The sequence below is a fragment of the Apus apus genome, chromosome 6 (genome assembly GCF_020740795.1).
Source record: "Apus apus isolate bApuApu2 chromosome 6, bApuApu2.pri.cur, whole genome shotgun sequence".
NCBI classification, from domain to species: Eukaryota; Metazoa; Chordata; class Aves; order Apodiformes; family Apodidae; genus Apus; species Apus apus.
In genome coordinates, this window is record NC_067287.1 from 27,585,753 (window position 1) to 27,604,670 (window position 18,918).

The 18,918-nt window shown below is 40.6% G+C and overlaps 1 protein-coding gene across 7 annotated transcripts in view; it reads right to left on the reverse strand.

Moving 5' to 3' along the window:
- PLEKHM3 (pleckstrin homology domain containing M3) overlaps positions 1-18,918 on the reverse strand; it is a 122,109-nt gene that overhangs the window by 61,899 nt on the left and 41,292 nt on the right. For all 7 annotated transcript variants that reach the window (XR_007889867.1, XM_051623360.1, XM_051623354.1 and 4 more), the window contains exons 5-6: positions 16,046-16,239; positions 4,312-4,375 (exon numbers count right to left, since the gene is read on the reverse strand). Coding sequence is in view for 6 of the 7 variants with exons in the window: in XM_051623360.1 (XP_051479320.1) it covers positions 4,312-4,375; positions 16,046-16,239 (258 nt within the window). In the remaining variant the exon portion in view is untranslated. The remainder of the gene's footprint in view (positions 1-4,311; positions 4,376-16,045; positions 16,240-18,918) is intronic.

Below are 18,918 nucleotides of genomic sequence, written 5' to 3' on the forward strand. Positions count from 1 at the left end.
CATAAAGCCACACATACACTGCTGGCTGTCACCAGCATAGGCATGTGGGTTGCCACAACACATCTTTTTAATGCACGAATAAGCAGGAACAATAAGCTGGGTAAGGACATCACCACTGATGGGCTTGGAATTCATCAGGGTATGTGTTTAAAATCTAAACTACACATTTCTCTGTAATTGCATGCAGACTGAGTGATCAGAAATAGAAGCTTTACTTCTGAAAAAACAGCAAGTAAAGAGCAAAAAAAACCCTCCACATCCACTTGTAGTATTTGCAATTGTTGGGACTCAGGAAGAAACTCATCTACACCGACCTAAAGTTTTACTCACGCAAAAATGCTAGAAAGAGCAATTCCAGCCTCCTCCTCCACCTCAGTCTACGAAAATGCAGGGAGGATCCAAATTTGCCATTGAGAAATGAGATGTGATGAAAGTACAACATGGGTTAAAAGCCTGGAAAAGTGAATACAACCTAACCATTTCTTTGTTCTTCTAAGGCTTCCTAATCCAAATCTAACAATACAGTAGGCTCCAATTAGGTGAAATTTGTGTTTCCGTGAAGTTATTTTTTATCCCCACATTTTTTTTAGGGAATCTCATATGTGCAAAATATTGAACAGAAACATTAAGATTTTCATATTGGGAATGCTTCTGTTAGATGAACTGCTCACCTAGTCCAAAGCCCTAACAGATGCTGTAATCAGGACTACATATGTCAGAGGAAGATGAAATCATTCATCTGTCTGTCAATAGAGAAGACATCTTCCTAATCCCCTCAGTAAATAACTTGTCTGCTCTGAAACCTTATAATCTCTTTATTTTACATAGTGTAACTGTGGACATTCTCACTATGGATACTTAATCCTCTCAAAGATGATAAACTTCTGACCTCAGTAATATTACTGTGGCATTAAGTTCCTCAAATTCACTACATGTAATGGAAAGAAGCATTTCCATTAAAGGTTTTTATAAGTATCTGATATTCACTGCATGACCTATGCTATATTACTGTGAGAAAAGGTCTCTACTGTTCATCCTCTCTCCACTGTTCTTCACATTGTTTGTAGGTTCATCTACAGGTAGATAGTCAGAAAAGTTGAAATAAATGGATGTTTTAATTCAATTTTAAAGCATTAGTTTAGCTACAATGTTAAAATGGATAAATTATACTATATTAAAACCCTGTTATGGATGTACATATCCAGAATTAAAATGGTCTTAATACAATTTAGCTCACTTTTCTTCCAAAGTAAAGGGAGACAACCAAATGAAAGCCAGTTGTATTTTGAATAACAGTACCTACACAGTGATTCAATGTAATTCAACTTGTAATTTTAAATTCCCATATTTTGTCACCTCATTTTTTTTCCCCTCTGTGTTCCTGTGTAAACCATCAGTAAAGTCAGCAAAGAACAGAGTTCACAGCTCCAGTAAGTTTAGGGTGAAGTGACTCTGGCTGCAACATCAGGGGCCATGCTGCACATAAATAAGAGTAATGAATTTTTCCAGTGTACTATGTCTGCACTTCAGGAGTGAATACTTGCTTCCTAACAACTGTAGGTCTCCCTCTTCAGAGCCTTAGTTGGTTGGGATAGCCCTGGATAAACTGGCTAACAGAGACGCAGTGGTGTTACGGGTGATGCAGGGCAGAACTACTCGTGGCAGATGATGCCAGGGAGAGTTGGAAAGGAAAGCACGTGTAGATGATGGGGCAGAATAAGCAAGCCATCACACTTGTGCTTCTGCTTCTTAACTCTGAATGCACCTAATTAGTTATCTCTTCTGCTAACACCTCCAGTAACAACAATGACAAGAAGATTCTAAGAATATGTACTCCATGAGAATGCCCATAGACAGACTTGCTGCAACTTTAATGTAGTCCTTGGGGTCCTGGTCTGCACCAAAACCTTGCTGGGGTACATGTCTGTATTTGTGTCTATTTTAAATAAACATGCGCATCCAAATAAAGACCATTGCTTGCTGTCTCTCTGGTTAAAGCGCAAGCCTTCTCACACCTGAACTATGAATATTTGCTAGTAAGTAAAGTACTAGCAAAACCACTACCTCACCAGGATTTTGTGAGTTTCCAAAATTAAGGACTTACCACCACCACCACCACCCCCAACTAATTTTTTCCAAGTGACAACCATCCTCAGACCATCACCAGCTCAGACAGCTCAAGATAACTACCAGCTAACTCTGCCAAATCCATAAGGTCTAGGCATGGAGTTCTGTTAAGCTTGGAAAGAGATTTAAATTGGATTTCATTTTAGAATAGTAGGCAATTCAACTTTTTTTACACCTAAGAACAGACTCTCATACTACATTTTTGAAACTCAGCTGCTTGGTAGGAAACAACCCATGTTTTCTAGGATCTTTGAAAAGAACTTGGCCAGGAAACAAATCAGAACTGAGCCAGGACTAACCAGGGTTAAGTGTTGCTTATATCTGCAGATTACCCCTCTCTGCTTTTCTAATTCACTCACCATGCCTTATCTTTCCATTAATCTTTAATAAACCTTTTAGTTAATTCTCCAAACACACACAATCTACATGACAGCAGGACACAGTGTAAAAGCAGCCCATGGATATGAGGGAATAGGCAGCAGAGGAATCAAAAGGAGGAGAAAAACAGGATTAAAAAACACCCAAACTGCAGGTCGGTAGAAAATTACGAGCGATTGGGAGAAAGCAGTGGCAAGGGGCAAACCAGGGAGGAGGCAGGGGCCACAAGGGTATTAGTGTTTCTCCAGCTGTTGGATTAATTTTCTCAATGAGGCTCTCCTCCCCTTTCCACTCTGGTTCCACTTTGACAAAGCAGTCAATCAAATTCCAAGCTTGGAGCCTCTGAAATGCAGAAAACACTCTCCAGGCTCATAACAAGGGTATAGCTGGATTAAAAGGTAAATGCAATTTAATCCACCCCCACAGAAACGGTAAACAAATTATACTGCCTCTAAATATGATAAGTTTGGGGCTGGGGCCCTCAGGGGAACAGAAGGTGTCTTGCAAACACAAAGACACATGCTAAAGGGAATTGCTAAATCAATGGATGAATTGTGACTTCTACGCTCCTTCCCTCCCACAGGGTGCTTGATAAGCTGCTGATTGCTTCTAAAACATCTACTACCCATGTTAGGAACTGATTAAGCAGCTTACAAAGCACTGGGGGCTAACAGACAGGCCCACCAGGGAGACTGCAGCTCTGGCACTAAGTAGCTTGCTTTTTCATGGATTCATTATTAAAGATGAGATAGCAGAACATGCTGAAAGATGTAGAAACAATTACAGACCTCAGATGACTGGCCTTTTTATTTTATACATGGAATAATTTCTACCCTGTGACTTCACCAGCCAACAAAAAGCCATGTTTCCTGCAGTTCTGTAGTGTCAGGCTCTGAGGGACATCAGAACTACCTCAACTTACATGTGTGAACTGAACATCCAGAACTGAGTACACCACCCCCGTTATCCTGTGGAAAAGGGACCACTAGACAAGGGAAACATCAGTGGGAGAAGCTTAAAATAATGAGTTTTATCTATCACTGGCAATGGCGTTAGTGTGTGAACACAGATGTGCCCAGTCCAGCTAATGAATCCTACCTCATTGCATCTGAGCACTGCAGGACATTCACCTTAGACTCCATATCCTCTCTTTTCAGCTTTTTGCCAAATTCTTCTTGTTTAATCTGGTACATAATAAAATTCTGCTATTCAGACAGATGTACTGCAAGGTACTTGCTCAGTTCAATCAATATCAATGCAAAGACATTTTGCTGGCACACTATCTCTTCTGTGGTCACATCTGTCACAATAACACTACATGGCCTAACTTTACATAGCAGGCTTCCTGAGGTTTTTGTGGGCTTTTTTCCCCTCTTGTGGTAATGCCTAGCAGACTTTGTAAATAAAGCATGTTGCACCAGGGACTGTACAAACTCATAAATTCCTGAATAACTATTCCTTCAAGCAAAGAAATAAATACTGCTTGTCACCCGTAGGCTGAGCCATAGAGGAGCCTTCCCTGATCAGATGAAAAATTTACCACAGGAAAGTTCTCTTTGCAGACTGAAGTTTTCTTTCACAGACGCTTCCCAGACCCTTTTCAACACTGACACTCTAAGCTTTCTCTTTCTCATCCCTAACCAATGCCCCTGTTTACCCATTTTTATGTTAAACTATAAACCACAGAGATGGCTTGGAAGTAAATCTATTTATGCAATGATTGGCTAGAAGGGGGAATGTACTATTAGCACTGAAGATAAGAACATGCTTGACATGTAACAGGTAGAATTAGTTGAAGGAACTTACCTGCTGAAGGTCTGCGAGAGAATAAAGATGGATTTGCTGGAGAAGATACTCTCTGGGAAAGATCCTGAAAAAGAGGAAAATGGATGTGTCACCCCTTTTTGACTAGGAAACTCAAAAGATTTCCTCTCCCCACTAAAAGACTGTGGAACAACTATGCTAGAGTGAGCTTGTCAGAAATTGGAATTTTGACACCATGTAAGCACCAGCTACTTTGACAGCATTCCTCATGGGTACAAAAATTCCACAATAAGAGTGAATGCTGTGCCAGTGTCATTCTCCAGCTGTCAGGTAAGCATGTACCACGACATTGACACCTGTTGAAAACTCCACCTGAGCTCAGAGGGTGTTTCTTTAAACAACTGACCCAGTAATAACAACAAGTAACTCAAACGACACATAGAATTTATCTATCTTATGGGTTTGAGTACAGGATTTCTGGTCTGCTAGAAAGCTGTAACAGCTAATTTCAGATGTGATTTATGGTTTTGTAACTGAAATAACTATATTGGGAAAACTGTAATGCAGATACTGTTTTTTCAACATAAAGTTGATAGATAGCAATTCCCTTTTCTATACAGAAATACATGCATTGGTGCAGACTTTATAATGGTTTATTTGAAAAAGGTGTATTCTCCTTACATATACCAAGGTTTCAGGCAAGACCATTGATTATCCAGACAGATCTGTTCATTAAAGCTAAATTACAGAAACCTGAACAGAGATGTTGTAATTAGAGTGACTTGCAGTAAAATGGAAAACTGGGTTAAAGTAACACTACAGAGAAAAATGCATCTTGTAAAAGTAAGTGGTTATTAGCAAGAAAAGTTTATGAAAACCTATGTATCTGTCATAACGATGTCAGGAAGAGAAAAAGTGTGTCTAATTAAAATGTCTATCTTTGTGTACACAGAGAAACAACCAGCCAACCAGCTCTATTTCCTATCTACACAGAACAAATATAACACCACGCTAAGGAACTGTGAGTGGTGAATTACATCACCCTTGAAAAAAGCAACCAGCTATGTCAAGAGGTTCAACTGTTTTACATTACATATTGCTTAGAGAAGAAACTGAACTTGGTTTCTACATTGCAATCATGTAGTTTTAAGGCAATACAGAAATTACATTATTGATATTATTAAATGCATAAACAAAGCCCTGGCAAAAGACTGGTTTGTAATGGTAGAACTGAACAGCAGTGAACTGAAAGACCACTGGACATGTTCAAATAACTAAAGATACTAAAAGGCCAATATGAACTTACATTACCATTTCATGAGACTTACGAGAAAGCACACAAGAACTTCAAGATGAGCTTTTAGAAGCTGCAACAACATAATTTGCTAAAACACAGATCAGCAGGGATGACAGTACCAACTGCAGTCTTTGACAGAACACAGAATCTAAGAAACACTGGAAGGACCCTGGTTTATTCTACTTCATTAGTTGTCTTAAACAAGTATCTTAAACTGATGCTTTCAAAGCTGTCTCAGAGCGAGTAGGACTTTTTGCTGCCATTATGGTGAGTAGTACAAAGTCTTATCCTCCTTCTATACTTTTGAAAAAAAAATCTAAAGCTTTATTGGAGTGGGAGGGGAACAGTCCTGTAAGCAAAGCATGGACAACTGAGCACTGTCAATCTTACAGTACTCATCTGGAGCAGAACGGTGCTCTTGCTCCTTCTGACTCTCCAAGCACATCCGCCCTACCCTCCTAATTCTCAGCTGCAGTCTCACTGGGATACTGCTTTTTCCCATTTCAGTTCTCTAGGCTACACCATTGCTCCTATGCTCCCATTGTTCCATCTCTAGATGAACATGTTTCAGTTGCTCTGCTGCATCACAACTTCGTAATATATTTGGCACAATGTGAAAGACCACAAGAAAACAGTAAAAATCCAGATAACAGACAACACATGACATTGGGATTCCTCATTTGCAAATAGATGATTTACTAAAATTGCTTGCTAAGGAGTCAAGTCTGACAGCATTTTGAAACCATTAGTATTTTTCAGCTCTGACAGAATTTATTTCATTAAAATTTCCCCATCATTCTTCCCTAATCACACAGGCAGGCACTCAACAGTTGCGGTAGCTTTGCCAGGAACTATATTATTTGCTGATATCCTTGCAGCACTGCTAAGCAAAATCATTAGCTAATGAAAGATTTCCTTTTCAGGAGTCTGAATAGCCCATAAGGCAGAAACTGTCAATGACTAATACCAATTACTAACATCACATTCCCCTGCCTTCAAGGACTGCATTTTCTTTCCTGCAAGTTCTAACTCCTAATAAAAAGTGTGCAGATGAGAAGCAAACCCATGATCAAGGGACTATCTTTGGTGGAGGGGTCTCAGCCACGACAGGCCCTGGTGACAGTCATCCTCTCCCTGTACTTCTTCACCTCCCTGAGATATGTTAGTTTGTGGCAGCAGCTCTGCAGAGCCAGCATCCAATACTCCTCCCCCCTTCCAAAGCTATTTCCAGGAAAAGACATAGGCACTGCCCTCTCAGTCTTATGCAAAACACATATACACTTATTTTGATTGCTATGAAAACTGAGGCATTAAAAATCCCTCAGTAATAAAGGCTGGTCAAGCTTCAGATTCGCAGTCCTTCTATTGACTCAAAAAAATAAATCACAATTTGGTTGTGGTGGGCCACAGAAAAACAGCTAAGCAGCCAGAGCTCATATATGCAACAGCATTTACAAAATGTCTTATAAAGCAACCAGACCAGTTCCCGTATGACTCCAAATACATGCGGAGGTGCAAAACATTCCCTTGACACCTGCCCACATCACCAAAGGTGGAGAGCACACAGCTCCATGAGTATGAAGTCACTGAAATCACCTAAAAGTAGGCAGCTCAGTCCTGATCATCTAAAATAGAAATTGTGCGCCCCCACCACACGTGTGGTAAGCTGAGCGGTTGTTTCAAAAACACATCTTACTGTGTTGCCTGTCTGCAATTAAGGTCTCCTCCAGCAAACTTCTGCTAGTCCCATTTGGAAAGAAAAAACAAAACTGAACAGCTATCTGAACATCACATGCAAAGCCCCCTCCCAAAAACGCGTCTGTTTATTTCTAGTTTTATCAGTGTCTAGTGGGTGGAGAACAGGAGCATTAAGAGGCACCAAAATACCAAACTCAAACATGTTTTCAAAAAACCTCATGGTAAAAAGCAAGCAAATAAGCTGGGGCAGGAAAGCCACCCAGACTAAGAAGTCCAGTGAGCAAGGGTTTGCTCGTCTGCACAGGTTCTCTGAGCCTAACAGGGTGATGGCTTATATAAAGTATTTTTCAGTAGGGGGCACACAGGACTAATTCAGAGATTCTTGCTTCTTGACTGAGACACTTCCTCTCATGTCACTAGTAGGGATGCAGTCTTTGCCATCTCCATCCCTCTGTCAACTGCAACTGAAACTGGGCAGATGAAGCCAAAAACCAATAGCATACAGCAGGGGAGGTGGGACTCATGTAAACACCATGCCATTGCATTAGCATCCAAAGTGTTACATGGCATCCAAATCAACCTAAAATCCCATTCATGTCTAAAAATCTGACACAGGCCACAGAACAGGCTAAGATAACTATACTTTAAAACATTTCACTAGAAAATATGCATTTACTTTCTGCATGAGATGGAGCTTTGAGTTAATAAAAAGATCTTGATCCAAAAAAGACCAAAACACGTGCTTGTATTTCATTTTTCCCTTGATATAAGGTCCTTTACAAACACCAAATGGGAAACGTCTGATAAATTATTTGAAAGCAAAATAAAAGACATCAGTTTTGTAAATCTTTTGATTGATGCACTATAACAAACTGGATTAATTTTTAAGTTGGTCAATTAAAAGCATTCAATAAACAATGTCCTTTCAGTCAAATCTTAAAATAGAAAAAAACCTAGAGTGAGCTAGACACAGGTCAAACACAAGATGTTAAAGACTCATCACAATAAAAACTCAAATCTCTGCTGCTTCAGAATGTGACCTCTGATCCTTGAGAGGCAAATGGTATTGAGTGTACGTCCCACTAAAAGCACCTCCTAGGTTTTTACAGTTTGGAAACTCCCGGACGAGTTTCACCAGCGATACAAAACCAGAACAGTTGTGAGTCATAGGATTGCTGCACTGTAAACCCTGGCTACCAGTCAGGGTTAAGACTGCAGTGAACAAACCAAGTTCAATGTTAACCAGTCCTCTGGCTTTGCCAGTTCCTACAAACAATGAAATCCAAAGTCCTATTGGTTAAAGGTCTCTAAATTGCTTTATTGTTTTGTGTTAGAAATAAAAGCAATCAATGAAAGCAGAAAAGAAACCCACCATGAGAGACTTCTGGTCCAACTAAAAGAGAGAATAGCTCATTTTTAGTTTGTGATTATTATTCCTTTTTCTTTCATACTTTGTAATCCAAAGCATAAACCTCAGGCAAGATAGAACCAGAAATGTAATCCGTTCCCTTTCAGATGATCTTATCAGGTAAGTATTTGCACAAACAAAGGTTATCTTTTAGTGTCCTCCTGCAAACAGAACCTCTGATAAGACTTTGCTCTTTGCATTTGGACAAAGTGTGTAGTCATGGTGCTTTGTTAGCACTAAGTAATTGCTCTGCATTTAAAGCCTGTTTATCATCGGCTTAGGTAATTTTTCTCCAACGGGTTAAATACCCTGACAGCTCTGCTAAAGCTACTACCAATTAATCTGCCCAAGCCTGACACTATGACCAAAGCACAAATATGATAAGCAGAGCAAGCTCTTCTTTTCACAGTGCAATTAAAAAAAAAAAAAGTCAAGTTAGCTGACAGGTGGGCACAACCAAGTCTCTTTTGTACCAAAAAGCCTGTTGAAACCTCAGATGGGAGGGGGGAAGGGAAGCTGGCACCACAATTTCATATGCCAGCCAGGAGTGTCTTGTTTGATTAGGTTGAGAATGGTATGACTGAGCTCTGACTCACGCAGATGCACCCGTCTAGCAGGCAGCCCTATTCAGTTCCTCTCCACCCCTCTGCAGGAAGCTGCTACACCCACAGCTGGCACAGGGCTGCAGGTACCAAGCCCACTTCCTCAGCCAGCGCAGTTCATACCCTGGAACTGCAACTTACGACACCACCAATAAGCTTTTGAGCTGCTGCACCATGCTGCACACTAAAGCAGCTGACAGGCAAGCACATGCTGACTACTGCCGTTACCATATTTTTTTGCCCTCCTAGATGAGGGGGACGAGGAGCTCTGAAGGCCCCACAGCAGGCACCACCAATCACTGTGGCTGTGTGTGTAGCACCAGCAGGAGCTGCAGGTGCTCTGATCTCATTGCCAGGAGTGGAGCTCCAATTTTTCAGTTACTATTCAACTTAAAAAGTACAGAGGGGTATCAGTGAGATGCCAGTTATTCCAAATATATGAAGTATGGTAAATAACATCTTGCTAGATTTTCTCTTGCAAGTCGTTTAACATGGAATCTGTTAATTTAAGGCAGAGAAAAGCATTAGAGGTGAGGGGCAAAGGCAGGATTTTTTTCAGTGCTGCTAACTCTTAAAAGTTCTATTCAGGCTTTTGATTTTGTATCTCCTTGGAAATCACAGCTCCTGGAAGTAAATTGGAAGAGAGGCCCAACCTTCCAGACAAAAAACTTTCCAGACCTACTCAGTGAAGTAGGTTGCTGGGAAACCAGGTGATTAAAGTCAAAAGATAATAATAAATTAATTAATTTAAACCAAAACACTACTTATTTATTTAATCCTTGTGGTATTATATCTCATTATTTTTTCCTAATTCTATGGGTTTGGCTAAAAAGGCCTTTGTGAATCATTTACTATCCATGAGGTATGAACCCTTTGGTTCATGTTCTGGGAGCAGCCATTCCTAAATATCTTCAGCCCACATGAAGTGCTAGATTTCTTAGCGTGTCCAGGTAAGGTATTGTTTTGTTGTTACAAAACTCCCTAAGAGCATCCCTATGTTAAAAGAGTTATCATTCATCAGCAATCCTGAGCCAGTATACAAACTTTCAACTAAAATGGAGTTCACTAACCCTCTCTCCTCCGTGGCTATGGCAACATTATGAAATACAAGAATTACCACACATCTAACTCAGGAATCAAGTACTGTGGTTACTAAAAGCAAGAAGCATAAAATTAAAGGCACAGTTTCCTTTTGAAATGAAAATAGCTTAGATCCCTCAACTAACTTGAAATTAAGAATAAAGAAAATACTCTCTCTTTTGGTCAGGTACTTCTGAACCCTTGCAGTTTGCTGCTGGGAAGTTCCCATCTAAAAACACAGATAAAAATGGCACGAGTCATATTTAATGTGGTGTCCACATCTGACAGGAACTTCTTTCAAAATCATTGTATTTTTTTAGTCTCAAAAGGTGAATGGAAACTATAATTTTGAAAGATGTCTTATATTACTGATCTTTTTGACAAGGAAAAGCAGGTGCCCCTAGACTGGAAAACGCTTGTGTGAACTGAAAGGCCCACCTCTCCTCTGGAAAACTGATCATACATACCCTGGCATGCTTCTCAGCTAGATCCATGGTAGAGCACCAGTTTACGCTTTCAGCCTTCCCTTGGCTTGAAGTCAGTACAGCACTACTCCCTGGCTGCTCTGGCATACATATCGTTGCTCCAGATCTGTTTGTTACCTCTAGTTGAAATGAAAGCTTTAAGTTCACCTTAACTTCTTCCCTTACAGCTTTAGCCAACTGCTTGTTAGGATGCTAACTTGCATGGACTTGGTATACACTGTTACTTCTTCAAAAAGACACAGGAGTAGAAGCAAATAGGTGGTCTGTTTGTAAGAGCTCCATCAACAGGCATGCTTTATTTCAGCTACTGCAATGACTACATGCACGCAAGATCTACATAAAACAGTAAATGGCTTGTGCACACTGCTCTGCATTTATTCTCTCACCTTTCCTCCCTTTGTGGTGTTGTTTGGTCTTAACACTGGATCCTCTCAGCATAGCCAGATAGCATTTTTCACTGAGTTTCCCTCTCATCCTCTTTCCAATCACCCATGCAACAAATTTTCTTCTTCTGTTGGTCTTGCCATTAAGTCAGAGCCCTGAATGCTATGAACCACAACATTCTACTCCTTTCCTGCTCCAACTTTCTTTTTGCAGTCTACTGTTTTCACAAGTTGTGTCTTTGTTCTCCTGCTTTAGGATTTTCTGCTTTTTGAATGGCCGACCCATTCCAAAGAAAACGGAGAAAACAGACTCCTTTGACAGTCTGGACATGACTTAGTGACCTTCTGTTGTCCTTGGTCTGAAAGATGACATAGCCCCAGCTTCACATACGTGAAGGTATTTGGTGGTATAGTGATTGCATGAGATCAATCAGGATTCCTGTGATGTGTTTAGACAAGTTCCCCAATTGCCACACAAATATTTTGAAAGTAATCTATTCCTGTGTCAGAAGTGATATGTCTAAGGCCTCACTGTAGGAAGTGACAAGACTCTATTGTTCAGCATAACTGAATTTGGGCTTGTTTCGCCTTGTGCTGGCAGACCAGCAGGTTCAGTCAGGACCACAAGCCTGTGGCACTGGGGGCATACCTTTCACCTCCTGCTGCAACTCCGAGCTCTAATCTGGTCATCTTGTAAGATGCTAAGTAATGTATCCAGCACTAGAATTTTGCTAGGGTAAAACTGATATATTGCTGTTGTGGAGCTGATAGACAAATGGTATCAGACAGAGATTAATAACAAGAGGGAAATTTTTACATATAGTTTCTCACCACTATTCAGAATATTTACTTACAGAACAAGGGCACTGCAACAAGCACTAATGTATAGTGGAATATGCTGCAGGACATTTACCTTGTGCCACTGCCATCTGTCTAAAATATCTGGGCTAGCAACACCTGAACTGCAAGTTTAGGTATGTATCTGAGAGAGCAGAGAGCTCAGAGAAAGCTCGAAGGTTGATCTGGGTTAGCCTACCCTACAGCAGACCTGGAGGGGCCTGAAGACTTCCCAGAAAATCATTCAGACAGTTCCTTGATCTGAACAGCCTTCAACCATGACAAGAACAGAAGAAAAGACATACTGTTAGTGTGTCTCATGTGTAGAGATAAAAGAAAGCAAAACCAGAATAAAACTTCCCATCATTCAACATGGCTTTACAGGATAACCTGATTTAATGGACACAGAGATTCTTGCTCTTTCCTAGCTATCAGTTTTACTTAGTCCATCCTGTTTTCCTGTTATTCATTCATCATTCATCATCCCACAATCTGCAGGTGGTCGTAGGATCTGTACAGCTCCACTTGTTCTAATTCTATGTTGGCTCTAGGTTTTGGTCTTGTATGTATCTGCCTGAACAGCATCAACACAAGCAAAGCAACCAAAACCAGTGAGAACTTGTTGAGTAAAGACATTTGAGGCAAATTGTATGTGTTGCAATACTGAGGTGACAGCCACAGCAAACTAGGCATAACAGCTTCCCTTGTAAAACAGGGAGCTCAGCAACAGGCTCAGTCTCAGCTGGCTAATCTCAGAGGAACGCTGTGGATTCGCAGCAGTGGAGGGCCTTAATTTTCCTCCCAGTCAAGTCTGAGTTCCTTGCAAATATAAAGAGTGCTTAGAATCCGATGGAGCAATAGGTGAGAACAAATAATTTTAACTGTTGAAGGCTACTTTCATTGTGGGCTTTCTAGCTACTTTTAGGATTTCCTTTGCTTCTTTTCCTTTCTTCTTTTTTTTTTCTTCCATTCTTTCTACTTAGTTACTTACTTCTTCAAAGTTCACAACGTGGTTCAGTCCTGGGCTCTCTGCTAGATGCCAAGTTTCAAAGTTCCCAAAGTACCTGTCTATGCACACCAAGCATTATAAATGACAATTCCACATTTAAGCCAACCAGTTTATAGCCATCTGGGATTCTTCAGAAAAAGTGGCTTGTAAGCACTGTAAACAGTTTTGTCTTTCCTGTGGACACCAAGAAGTTTCCAACTTCATTGCCATCTTCATTTTGCAATCTGGGTTCAAGAGCAAGGTATAAATTTAAAGAGGATGATAATGCAAATAGTATTAATAAAAGAAACCTCAGAGTGATCTGCTTTTCCCTAATAAAGCAGGCTCTATCAGTGTCCCAAAGGCAGCAAGGTGCCAATACAATTAATCAGTCTGTTTTAAGTTCTCCCTAGACAGCAATAGTAACAGCTTGTTTCAGTCTGTTTATACGGGTCTGACAGGTCTTCAAGATGCTGTGTTCACTTTCTTGTGATTAATAGTCATTCACATACTAAGGTGAAGACTAAGCAGAAAAATAATGTTTTTAGAGCAGGACAGATAACTGGATTCTTTCTCCTCCAGCCTTTCACTTCTAACCAGGAAACAGTACTAAATGTAGGAATGCTGTCTCACTGTACTGTTTAAACTCCTCCTTTTCCTGCAACTTGCCCAAATGATGAGCCAAAGGGAAATTTAAATCATGTATTTTCTTTGTTTACCTTTCAGCTGTGTTTCATAAAGCCATCACATGATAGTGAATATCTGCACACTGTGATACTACATGCGGAAAGCAAAGCCCTTGGAACCAGTTTTGAGCAAGGAGTAACTCCTTCTGGGGAAAATAACTCTTCCATTTCTGCACACCTCTTGGAGGAGATCTGAGAGACCAGATGAAGCAACAAACTTACCCCCCCAGAGACTTCACAGATCAAAAGGAGATGGACTCTAAGGTGTGTTTTGTACCTTCCCTAGCGGCTTTTACAGCACTATTAACAAGTTTTACCAAATTGGAGATGCTTCCCTAGTACAAAAGTAAACCTTTATTGGGCTTCGCTCCTCTCTACCACAGAGAACTTTAATTGGAGGAACTTGTAGATAAGAAAAGGGAGCATTTGGAGAATTTCCCAGTTTGCACTTCTGCCATTCTGGGCATTTCATTTTGATACAGGGAGTTTTTTCTCTCTTCTCCCAGTCCCAAGAAAAGTCCATTCTGTGCTAATTTTTGTCCATTGCCTCTTCTCTCCATTTCCTCAGCCCTTGTAATCTCTCATTTTTGGAGGTAGGTTTTTGGGCTTCCTCTTTGTCCTGGTTTCTTCATTAACCCTTAATGTCCTCAGAGCCCTTCCCTCTTTGAATTTCCTCCTCCTGGCTTTCCCTCTTCCTTTTGTCTAATTCATTAATTTCTCCACTTACGCCTTCTTTGATCTCTCCTCTTTCACTCTCTTACCCGTGTCCACTCAGCTTCATGTCCTCCTACTTTAATCAGATCATTCTTTTCTTCAGCATTAATCAGAAAGCATAATTTCTTTTCTGTTACTTTTCTGAACAGCAGCCTTCATGAGTCTTTTTCTCCCTTTAGTTTTATTGCAGTTGAAGAGGATGTCAGAAGAAAGTTATTAGAGCTGAACAGCAAAACAGCTCTGCAAGATAATATAATCCTCTAGAATAAATGAAAAAACTTCCTGTTTTTTAAAAAGCCATAAACTGTCCTATCAAATAATAGGAATTGAGCAACAAGACACAAACACTTATCAACATACAGTAGGTCTGACTCAAGAACTCAGTGGTCGTCTCCAGAAACCTGTTGCTATATCCCTCTCTTAGTTGTTCTAGGTAGTTCAGGAAAGCAATGACATAGGTTATGTACTGAATAGCAGATCGCCTCACTTCTTACCTGTGGAGCCAGTAGAGACACTAGTAGAGCCTCCTTTTGCTCACAGAAAATTCAGGTCCCCCATCCCTACCAACACCATGCTCGAAATACAGCCACTGATGTCATCTGCTTTCTTGCCCTTTGGCAGAACGTAAGTGTAAAGCAGTGGCTTTCCTATTTGCAGTCCTGTCTCACATACAAACTAAGCATAAAAATGCTTACAGATGCATTTACCTATCAGATCAGCTGCATGTGTCTGGAGATACTCCACACTATGGCATGGGCAGAAGTATCTCCCCATGTCTTTCAGAGATTCATAACAAAAGTAACTCGGCTTTTTTAAGGTCACAACTGTGGCTTAATGGTTTTAAGAAGACTGTTCATTTTTAGTTTGTTAGAAAAATGCAGCAGCAGCTGAATGGACTAAGATACGGCACTTCTAAAATGAAATTAAACTTTTTATAAAACTACTGTGTTCACCACAGAACACTCAGCATGAACCACCCTCTGACATGCTGTGACCAATGTGTTTTCCAGTAAATGGAATGCTCAGCACAGCCACGTGACAGTGGGAGAAGACAGTGGCTGAGCAAGAGCACAACTGTCTGGTGTCACATACATCATATGTTGGGTCATGAGCCAGGGGACTATATCTGGTCTCTTAACTTTGTGTGAGATCTTATCACAGAAGAGGGCAGAAGCGCTGGACAGGTGGTTGATTCTGGCCTCTCTCATGTTTTGCCATATTGTGAGGTGTTTCAAAGGTCCCCACAGTGGCTACCACACTGTGATGCCATGGCAAGACGCATGAGGCAAGAAGCATCACATCTGACTAAAAGTACTCATACACAGCAAGGAAGCCTGAGGAGGAGTAAAAGATGCCCACCACTATGTGTGACCCCTGGACTAACAGCTGTCAAGAACTTCAGATATTCAGAACCTATAAAAACATCATCTTTGGCAGCAGATAACCAAGCTGCCCAGGGAAGTCAAAACCAAGCACAACATCTTTCTAAATGGGTAAGATCTTCAGAATTACAGTGTGAGAAAACAAATTAAAAAATGAAAAAAGCAACATGACAATGAATCTATACCCTTGTGCTGTATGTTGTCTGCGGTTCTTACCTTCTACGCAGATCTTCAGCCACTGCTGCTCTGCAGCTGAACAAATAGGCTCGGAGAGATTTTAGCTGCTGTCTCAGGCGGACAACAGTTGCCAGAGGTTCAGCATGCTTGTACAACATAGGATTTTCCTGCTGGATATCAATCAATGGCTCCTCATAAACATATTCCAGAAACTCTTTGGCTTGCTTTGACACCTGAAAAATAAAGCAAACAGTTTAGCTAGGCCTTCCTCCCAGCACTTTTAAAGCAGATCTTCCCCTCTGTCATCTGTCAGCTATTCTCTGCATCTGAAAACTTTGTTACCAATTACAAATGAAGACAGATTTGAGAGAGATCCAACTGTCTCTGCTTACAGGCAAGTCAAACTTCATCAAGCCCATCAAATCTGAGTGTATGGGATAATTGCTTGCTCACTCAAACTACAGCAATATTCACAGTCACACATTTTCAATGCAGGATTACACAGATTACTAGATGCTTTTCAAGTCTAAAACCCGATTACTACTCTCTTCCCTGTTAATGTTTTTCTGTTTATTTTATTTTTTGCAAGAAGCAAGTGACTAGGTAAGTGCCAAAGCACTCTATTAGGATAGGAAACATACACAATGCAAATACAATCACATTTTACTATCCCAGGGCACAGAACTCCTCTGTAAAGTACTGCTTCTATTTGTTTCATGTTTAGTCAGCATGGTTAAAATTATGTAAAAAGAAAACAATCAGAAACACATCAATCAAGTAATTGCATTTTTTTTTAAATACAGCTAAATAAAGTTGAATTTTACTGGTATTATTCTCCGTGTTTCATCTGCAATAAATTTTTATTATGCTCTTCTCATGATCGTGCTCTGTTCTATCTCCACCTGCAAAGAGCTACTGTAATCCCATAAATTAATGGGACTTTTGTTCTCACTAGAAAACACTCCTGTTTCTGAGGTGAGAAGGCCAAATTCCCTCTCATTCCTTATTTCTGCATTTTATCACAGCTGGAAAAGAGAAGATGGGATTATGTGAAATGAGCTGCAAATCACTTGAAACTGTGCTGTAGAAATACTGCTACTGCCACAATTCAATTAGTCCTCCTGGACCTTTAAATCAGTGTTTACATTGAGTGGAGGAATGGACAAATTAGGCTAACAAAAGGAGAAAGGGCACCCCACAGCCTCTTGAGATTTAGGATGTTACAATGTTAGTTTCCTTCTGGTGCTGTAAGGTAGGAAGTAGGAAAAAGCAATATTGATGCTTATAAACAGCATCACTTCCAAAACCAGCACAAGCCACTAACTACAGGAGTCACTAGATACTTACAGGGAAAGCCAGCCCCCAATGCATAATAAAGACATAAGAAACAATGCCAAGGCCAGCCTTTCCACCAGTAACTACACAAATACAACATGTAATTTTAAATACAGCAGACCATAAATCCACATTTTCCAGGCCCTGAAGCTGTATTGAATACCTAACCTATTTTCACCTATTTGTATTACACATCCCACTCGCCACTAATTTCTTTCTCATTTCTTTTTTTTGTTCGTTCATTTTTTGTTAAATAATACATGAGCAAGGAACTGTGCTGTCTGAATGGAAGCACAGGTAAACTGCTATGAAAGAAGCAAGACAGACAACTTGGATTTTGTCAAACAGAACTCAACAGACCCAAAATATATCAAGTTTTCTAACATACTATGACATACTAACTGCAGTGCACAAAAGAGACTGCAGTTAAGCAACCTGCTTTTATAACTGTTAAACTATCTGGCTGTAATATCTCAGCCATCTCCTGACAACTGCTGTATCTATAGTAAATATTATGCCTCTTCCACCAATAGGTAAATTAAGCCACATATTCACTGATTCCCTAGGAAGCACGTGAATGCTTGGTACAGTGACCAGCACTTCCTACTGGGAGGACTTGGTGCCCAGTGTGTCCTTCTACAGTCGGAGATCCTTGCTTTAAACCCCTGCTGAAGCAGTGGGCTCCTCATCCACCTGCCCTGCTGTCTGGGAACCAGAGGATGATCACTAAGTACTACACCCACATCTGTGCATATTTGTGCCCTGTATGGGGCAACCTTCCTACAGCAGCAACAGTAACAGCACAGAAACAAAAAAAATGCCAGAACTGAGGTCACCTGAGTGACTCTGCAATACATGCGCACCACGATGACCAACTATTACCATGCAGCTCTGGTGCTGCATGGTCTGAATGCAGTCTCTGAGGAGAGAGAAGCAAAGCAAACTTTTCTCTCTCCTTGCCAATACAATGTACCTGTGGAGTGTTAGCTGCAGGAGAAGTAGCTTTGCCCAGCATCACTGGCTGACAAGCAGGTATCAGTTTACTCTGCATGCCTGACACAGACATTTAAAACATTAAATGTTGTTTTATTTTTAGCAAGTCCAGAGATGAGCCATTAAGATGATCAGAGGGTTGGAGCACTTCTCCTACAAAGACAGGCTGAGAAAGTTGAAGTTGTTCAGCCTGGAGAAGAGAAGGCTCCAGGAGGACCTTATAGCAACCTTCCAGTATCTGAAGGGGACCTACAAGAAAACTGGGGAGGGGCTTTTTACAGTGGCATGTAGCAATAGGACAAGGGGTAATGGCTTTAAACTGGAAGAGCGTTGTCATCGTTTGACTCGGGTTTAACAACAATGCTCTCGATACCCTCCCCCTCCCACCAGGTAGGGAAGGAGAGAGAGAAGAGAGAGACTTTGCTGGATTGAAAACTAAACTACTTAGTTAGAACATACTGTGACTAGTTAAAAGAAAGCTGGCTGGAGAAAAAAAAAAAATCAGTAAAAGGAAAATTGGCTTCATCCTGGCTTAAACCAGGACAAGCGTAGACTTAGATTAGACATTAGGAAGAAATTATTCA